This window comes from Mya arenaria, chromosome 11 (genome assembly GCF_026914265.1).
Source record: "Mya arenaria isolate MELC-2E11 chromosome 11, ASM2691426v1".
Classification (NCBI taxonomy): Eukaryota; Metazoa; Mollusca; class Bivalvia; order Myida; family Myidae; genus Mya; species Mya arenaria.
In genome coordinates, this window is record NC_069132.1 from 45,752,139 (window position 1) to 45,761,426 (window position 9,288).

Consider the following 9,288-nt stretch of genomic DNA (forward strand, 5'->3'; position numbering starts at 1 on the left):
TCATCTTCCTTGACATTGTTTGAACGTCACGTTTTGCACTTATGTTAACAATCAAGCCCGTAGCCACCTTTCTTTGCAAAGGTATATATATTTACATGAAAGTCGACTCTAATGTGCTTGAAATCGATATGTACAACCCCTATCCAAGCAATTTGTGATAATTATTATTTCCTGGTTTACACGTTCGAACCCCAATATCACAACTATGTTTACAGTTGTATTTCAATTTCAGAAGTTATATATATGGGGGGTTTCTTTACCAGCATTTGATTGGCCAGACGACCTTGTTCTCGGATAATAGCGTCTGTTGATTTCGGTGACAGGTCGGTAAAATTGAGAGTGAAATGGACTATGGTTGTAAAATAAATACTAAGCCAGTCTCGTTGTCATGATGTTGTGCGAGAGTGGGGTATTGTGTTGTGGAGATTGCACTGTAGGAAGCTCACATGTTCGGCCAAGTGACCACCAACCAATACAGCCTCATGTAGTGGTCCTTCACCGAGGCGGTCCTGTGGTCAAAAGTAGCTTCGCCTAAGCGGTCCACGATTTCCTTTATACTCATATACGAAACACTTTAAAATATTTTAAAAACACAAGGCCAAAATTTGATGATTTGCATGTAGCCTTATGTAGTAACTGTTGACTAAAATAGTTCAAATTATGATCCTGTGGTCAAAACGTTCCTTTGCCCAAGGTCCTAGCACATGCTCCTTACCAGTCTCATGCAATCGCACGTGACTGTGTGGATAAATATGATTCGCTGAGAGGGTAAATACTTGCGTGACGTCACATTGTGGGATTTGTTCTTATGAATACAACTGGAGATGCAGACGATATCTTATGTGAATTTCAAAATACAAATTGGTTGAATCAAGAAGCATTTGAAACGAATGTTGGTTTAATGATCGTTTTTTAGATCACTACCATAAACATGTGCAAGTACCTTTAAAACTTTTTTGATAATTCATGCAGTTGCCATCGTACATACCGTTTATTAATTTGAACACCATAAATGATTAACATTTGTAAGTGAATATAAACAAGAATAAGTGCAACATAATTGAGCTTAACATGAATCCATAACAATATCGAAAAAAGATTCTAAAACTATAAAAGATAGTATTTGTTTGGATTTACTAAAATACAAACTATAACTTTCTACTAAACATGTACATGGATACTCACAAAGGATGGCAATTTTAATTGATTAATTACATTCGATAATTGCTGATTTAATCGGTTTCCAATGCACCTTTTTTGGTTCGCAATGTTTAATGTATTCAATACATATATCCGTGTGGTGGAACTGTCACTGTCGTGCCAAAACCATAGCAGGTATATCAACATCATCCCATTTATGCGGAAATTGTTGTCAAAATCAAATGCTTAGTATGTTTGATATCTATATACGTTTTTGTAGTACTTACTTAACTAACTTGTTGTCATCTTTCTTTAAAAGCCTCTGTCGATAAATTCTTATTTGAATTTCTAAAGGAAGTTCGCTGAAAAGCTTGACACACTCTTTATGCTTGGTTTTCATTGGACCAAAGGCAGAAGAAGTGTATGTATATAAGTCAAACTCTTCAAACGCAAAAAAACCGGAACCGCGGCGAGTAATTGTATTTATCGCGCTGGCGGTTACCTTTTCGTAAGAATATAGAACGACAGTATGTAAGATCTTCAACATGGGTAGAATAACGTCCACACAACCGTGTGATTCACTGGTATTCGAATCACATCTTTGAAGCCATTTTAACATTTTTGTTCTGCACTTCTCCTTCAAAGGCTCCACGTCATATTTTTCTGCAATTGGCAATACTTCTAAAACGTTCGATTCTGTAATGCAAGAAAAATATGTTAACTAACTTAGGTATAATAAATCAAGTACGAATAGTGTAAATTTATTGCAATAGTGCGATTGTTCAGAACTTTGTTAAAGTTAACAAAGTTATATATTCTCTTTTATTCAACTTCTCAGGGATTTAACATACGATATTAGTTACATGACTTGTAATGCAATGAATAATATAAATAATACAGGTTCAAAAGATACATTACTTATACGGGTCAAATGGGTGTATGATAATTTCAAATTATTGATTACATGTAGTATGATTGAACTACCAGTAATCCTACAATTGTTTGCTTACAATCTATACAGGCATGCATACTCTATACTTACCCGCCATATAACTAAGAGCTTATCGTTAAACGAAATATAAGCATATATTTGATTTAATTTAGATGTAACAGTTAAGTATTTGTAAGAAGTACCGCAGATAACAAGTATGTAAAAGAAGCACTCAGAGTAATAAATATTTAAAAGATAACAAAGATACCGTTTATAACTGTGTTAACAGTTCTAAACAATCAGTTAAATAGAAATGAGACCATTTATGCATTTATACATACAATATTCTACAAATGCTCTGCATCGCTATACATGTCTTAAAATTGTAGTTTGATTTAATTTGACTGAAGTACCTCTTTCTAATTCTCTTATTTAAATGCGGATGAAATATACTAATATATTACCGTCGATCGGCTGCTTAGTGCCCGGATTACACCACAGCAAAAACTCCAAGAAATACTTCTTTGAAAAATCTGTGATTTTCACGACGCCCTCGGATTTTTCCTTAAAGTTACCCTCAAACATAGCCTTAAACACAGGTGAAGCTAATACCAAAATCGATCTCGGTGCGTATAATTCCTCACACCCTTCCTCAGTTTCGAATTGAAAAACAACCTCATCACTTCCAAAACCTTTCGCTTCAAAAACACTCTTTTTATCGTTTTCTGGTGTCTTGTTTTCAGCCATTTTAAATTTATTAAACATGTCTTATTTTCATAATATTGATCCGTCGATACGCAATGCATAGATATAATCTTAAGTACAGTACGATAAGATAAGTGAGCAGTGATTTAACTAAATCATGTGTTATGTTATCAAACCTTTTGAATGATATAAAACACAACTCATTCTATAGGCAATATATATCTTAACCATTCTGATAACATGGGAATCCAATTACAGTCGAAACTCGTTATGTCGAAGATGTCAGGATCTATGGGAAAAGCTCGAAACAGTCGACACATCCGAAATACAAAAATAGCACCAATCCCAACACATTTGAATCCGATTTATATCTGATTTTTTTTTACATCTGCAATTGAACGGTCTTGTTATATAAGAAAATGAACTATTTATGTTTAACACAGGGTCCCTCTCTGAATACATCGACCAGAGCAGGGAAACTAACATCTAACATTTTGAATGTATTCTTTCCATGCCCATTAGGTAATATTATCAAATTAATAAAATCCCACTGTTTTCAAGTCAAAGTCAAGTCAAGTCAAACAACGTTTATTATCTCATACCATAATATATGGCAAATGAGGTATATAAAATGAACATAAATGACATGGCGGCAGATTCATGTTTAACTATAGAATATTTGACAGGAATGAAAAACACACGTGCTTGATCAATAAATGTATCTTTAATCAACATCATAAACAAACAACTTTAATTATTTACACTTACCAGTTATCCTCCAATAATGACATATATTTTAGCACCAGGACCAAACATCTTTATGACCCTGGTTCAGGAGCAGAATTTGTCATTAACGTCTGACCGAAAGGCCTTAACCAGTTGATCGAAAGTAAAGTCTAACTAGTGCAGAGGCTAGCTTGTGGCGAGACCGCCTGGTAGTGTTCTGAATTGCTATGCCAATGTTTGCCGAAATAATATCTTCTGGATCAAAGGAATCAAAAACACAAACTATTGACGATTCTTCAAAAGTTGATTGCAAATTGATATATTTCAGTTCCAACCTTGACACTTTTTTACTGATCAGCTAAGACTGATTTGTTTCGCAATAATTTGAAAAAAAATCATTTTACCAGTATTTACAACTTTATTCACGTAAGTCCGTTTCACAGTGGTTAGGCAAAACAACAGATAGTTTCGGTATTATAAGTCATGTGGCGAATAATTACATGACTGCCTTCGCAAATCAAATGATGGAATAATTTTCTGCTATTAAACAAATGTATGTCATCAAAATAACATCACCTTCAGTTTAAATCAGGAAAATACAATATATGTCATATTAAACGCACAGGAAGCGTGTGTTTTTTTTTGTAAAAACTCCCATTCAGTAACTTTTAAAAAATCCTCTAAATTCGAGTCAAAAACATGAAATACCGATCAGTCGCTGCAGCGTGGCTGTATATACCTTGCTATGTAAATAAAGAAAATGGTCCACTGAATACATAGCTTCAATATATCAATACGCAACCTTTGGCATTTTTATGGCACCTTCAAATGTATACAATAGGGTATGTTTATCCATATATGCATGACGTTAGCAGGTGCTCTAGAATAACGGTCATGTGAGGACTTTTATAGGTGTTTAGGGTTAAGATGTTCATGTCACAGAATTGGAAAAGATACCTCAAGCGCGTTTTATTAGGGTATCCATATTTAATAGGACATTTACGGTATGTATATATAATAATAATAATAATAATAATAATAATAATAATAATAATAATAATAATAATAATAATAATTTAGGACGTATCAGTACACATATCCACATAAATTGTTGATGTATAAGGGTGCAATGTGTAAAAATGACAAGGTAAGACCCGATATAGGGATGTATTAAATAATTATGTTCCAACCTGTATTAATCAAAGTTTGCATACAAATCAAACGTATTTAGGAGCGGCCTGTTTGAATCATTGCAAAAACAAAACTGGAATATTTAGCGTAGGAATAAGCTATGCAGTCTTTCACTTTCAAAATGTGCTGACCCAATTCATCTTCCTTGACATTGTTTGAACGTCACGTTTTACATTTATGTTAACAATCAAGCCCGTAGCAACCATTCTTTGCAAAGGTGTATATCTTTACATGAAAGTCGACTCTAATGTGCTTGAAATCGATTTGTACAACCCCTATCCAAGCAATTTGTGATTATTATTATTTCCTGGTTCACACGTTCGAACCCCAATATCACAACTATGTTTACAGTTGTATTTCTATTTCAGAAGTTATATATATGGGGGGTTTCTACCAGCATTTGATTGGCCAGACGACCTTGTTCTCGGATAATAGCGTCTGTTGATTTCGGTGACAGGTCGGTAAAATTGAGAGTGAAATGGACTATGGTTGTAAAATAAATACTAAGTCACTTTCGTTGGCATGATGTTGTGCGAGAGAGTGGTATTGTGTTGAGATTGCACTGTAGGAAGCTCACATGTCCAGCCCAGTGACCACCAACCAATACAGCCTCATGTAGTGGTCCTTCACCGAGGCGGTCCTGTGGTCAAAAGTAGCTTCGCCTAAGCGGTCCACGATTTCCTTTATACTCATATACGAAACACTTAAAGACACAAGGCCAAAATTTGATGATTTGCATGTAGCCTCATGTAGTAACTGTTGACTTAAATAGATCAAATTATGATCCTGTGGTCAAAACGTTCCTTTACCCAAGGTCCTAGGACATGCTCCTTACCAGTCTCATGCAATCGCACGTGACTGTGTGGATAAATATGATTCGCTGAGAGGAAAAATACTTGCGTGACGTCACATTGTGGGATTCGTTCTTATGAATACATCTGGAGATGCAGACGATATCTTAAGTGAATTTTAAAATATAATTTGGTTGAATCAAGAAGTATTTGAAACGAATGTTGGATTAATGATCGTTTTTTTAGATCACTACCAAAAACATGTGCAAGTACCTTTAAAACTTTTTTGATAATTCATGCAGTTGCCATCGTACATACCGTTTATTAATTTGAACACCATAAATAATTAACATTTGTAAGTGAATATAAACAAGAATAAGTGCAACATAATTGAGCTTATCATGAATCCATAACAATATCGAAAAAAGATTCTAAAACTATAAAAGATAGTATTTGTTTGGATTTACTAATATACAAACTATAACTTTCTACTAAACATGTACATGGATACTCACAAAGAATGGCAATTTTAATTGATTAATTACATTCGATAATTGCTGATTTAATCGGTTTCCGATGCACCTTTTTTGGTTCACAATGTTTAATGTATTCAATACATATATCCGTGTGGTGGAACTGTCATTGTTCTGCCCAAACCATAGCAGGTATATCAACATCATCCCATTTATCCGGATATCGTTGTCAAAATCAAATGCTTAGTATGTTTGATATCTACATATGTTTTTGGAGTGCTTACTTAACTAACTTGTTGTCATCTTTCTTTAAAAGCCTCTGTCGATAAATTCTTATTTGAATTTCTAAAGGAAGTTCGTTGAAAAGCTTGACACACTCTTTATGCTTGGTTTTCACTGGACTTTCGCCGGAAAAATTGTAAAATCGAGATTGCTCTGTGAATAAGTCAAACTCTTCAAACGCAAAAAACCCGGAACCGCGGCGAGCAATTTTATACATCGCGTTGGCGGTTACCTTTTCGTAAGAATATAGAACGACAGTATGTAAGATCTTCAACATGGGTAGTATAACGTCCACACACCCCTGTGATTCACTGGTATTCGAATCACATCTTTGTAGCCATTTTAACAATTTTTGTTTGCAATTCTCTTTCAAAGGCTCCACGTCATATTTTTCTGCAATTGGCAATACTTCTAAAACGTTCGATTCTGAAAGAACATATTTTTTAAAAGCTAACTTAGGTATAATAAAAAAAAGTACGAATAGTGTAAATACATGGCAATAGGCCGATTTTCCGGAACTTTGCTAAAGTTAACAACGTTATATATTCTCTTTTATTACACTTTTCTGTGATTTAACATATTATTATGCACCAGTCAATTGTAACCACGCCCCCCGGTCGGTCCGGGGGTATACCGGGGATAGCCGGGGGAATGGGCCGTGTTTTTACCTTTCAGGTGTCCCCGCAGTGCCGGGTGAATGCGGTGGTTTTGTCTTCGCTTTCAATATAGCGGGGAATGGGCCTTACCAAGAGTCCCTGGGGTGCGGGGGCGTTTTGCGAGGATTTTACCATCAGTTCGTTCCCGCAGGACGCGGATTTTAGCCGGGGTTGACTGGACCGAATGTCAATGTCCCCGCTATTCCCCGGACCTGGGGGGGGGCGTGGTTACAATTGACTGGTGCATTAAAATATATGTGACATGGCATGTAATTCAATGAACAATATAAACAATGCATGTTCAAAAGTTACATAACTTATACAAGTTATATAGGTGTTTGATTATTACAAATTAATGAGTATAATGACTTTAAATGTTTGCTTACAATATTATCAGGCATGCATACTCTGTATTAACCCGTCATATAACTAAGTGCTTATCGAAAAACTAAAAATAGGCATATATTTGATTTAAATTAGCAAAGATGTAACGGTTAAGTATGTGTAAGAAGTACTGCAGATAAAAAGCATGTGCATGAAACACTCAGAGTAATACAAATTTAAAGATAACATTAAAGATAGTTTATAACTTTGTTGACTTAACGGGCGCGCTCGATTGGGCTGTCGGAACTATGCCAGAATCAAATTCCGACTCTTCCACAGAATCTGCCAAACGAGTGAAATTGGCTGTCGGAACTGAATCATAGTAATGGCGGCTAAACTTCTATTATTTGACGAAATTCTTGACAGTTCTTCGGATGACAATTTCGAAGACAATTCTTTGCAGCGGTAATTTTACCTGCTGTTGCAGCCGCTATGAAGTAATACAGTATGGTTGACAAATCGGTATTTCATTGTTTAAAGCGTACTGGTATGGTAACTTGCAAGTTCCCTTATCAGAGATTGGTAAATTCGGACACTGAACTATAATAGAATAATATCTTCACTGAATGAAGAGAAAGTAAAGCATGACCGAGTAGTTAACGCTTCGGACTAGTAATCTAATGATCGCTAGCCGCATGGGTTCAAGCCCTGACAGGGGCAAGTCGTTGTTTCCTTGAGCAAGAAACTTAAGTTACACTCATTGCTCAGTACTGTTTGGTTCCAGGAACGGATTCGAAAGTGTGTCTATAAGCTTATAGCTTCCTGCACAATCGAACTAAAATAAATTCTGTATAAACCAAAGTAAAAATTATCGTGGAAACTGAGGAATTCAATGAAACCATGCAATTATAGAAAGGTTCATTGTCGTTTGGTGTAATATGAACTTAATATCTCTCTATCTCTCAAAGAGTAAAATTACTGTTATAAATGTCTTAACAAGCAAAATATTCTTTCTTTTCATATAGGATACGAGAGGACAGAATAAGGGTAGAAAGATATGTCGAGGATGTTGTCCCGAATTACTCTGACATAAGTTTTCAAAGGCATATCCGACTGTCTCGTGATACATTCAACACAGTTCATGATCATTTAAAAGACTGTCCAGAGTTTTTTGTAACAGCTCGCCACGGAGGACGACCAGCAGTTCCAGTCTCTAAACAGTTAATGATCATCTTGTGGTACTTAGGGACACACGATACAATACACCGTCTGTCAGATAGGTTTGGGGTTTCAGAAGATACCATCCTGAACTCCCGGGACTCTGTTATTGCAGCAGTTATAAGACATTTGAGAACAAAAATTATAAGCTGGCCAACACAGCAACAAAAACAAGTCATTAAAGATCATTACGAAAGAAAAAAATGGGTTCCCCAATATTATTGGGAGTTTAGATGGCACACACATTAGAATAAGTGCACCAAGAGAGAACCAAAAATCATACATAAATCGCAAAGGATTCCATTCTATTCAACTGCAGGCTGTCTGTAGAGAAGATTTAACATTTACTCACTGTTTTACCGGTTTCCCCGGGAGTGTTCATGATTCAAGAATATTGAAAAATTCTGATTTATGGGATCATGGACAAGAGCTATGCGGAAATGATCATATCTTAGCTGATGGTGGATATCCACTGCAGACATGGTTATTGACACCCTACCGGGACAATGGATTTTTAACCCAAAACCAGCGACATTTCAATTCCTTGCTGTCTTCAAATCGAGTGTCCATAGAACGAGCTTTTGGGCTTTTAAAGGGTAGATTTCCACGCCTTACAAGCTTGGTTGTGAATAAGGTAGAGACAGCAGTAGACATTATTATGGCTTGTTGTGTTTTGCATAATGTCGGCATTCAGCAATCAGATATTATAGATGAATTTATGCAAAGAGACAATGATCCCGTCAGATTAAATGTTGGTCATGGAATTCGACCTCCTGCAGAGGGATTTCTGAAAAGGGATAACATTGCAGCCAACTTACAGTAAAAAGAACAACTGAAATGTGTAGATTTTC

General features: G+C 35.7%; 1 protein-coding gene across 1 annotated transcript; it reads right to left on the reverse strand.

Moving 5' to 3' along the window:
* Nucleotides 1-999: 999 nt before the first annotated feature.
* On the reverse strand, nt 1,000-2,828 carry LOC128207122 (uncharacterized). Its single transcript, XM_052909887.1, has 2 exons — nt 2,536-2,828; nt 1,000-1,836 (listed from the first exon to the last, which is right to left on the reverse strand). Exons 1-2 carry the CDS (start codon nt 2,816-2,818, stop codon nt 1,424-1,426), a joined length of 696 nt encoding a protein of 231 aa, XP_052765847.1. The 5' UTR covers nt 2,819-2,828; the 3' UTR covers nt 1,000-1,423.
* Between the last annotated feature and the right edge of the window lie 6,460 nt (nt 2,829-9,288).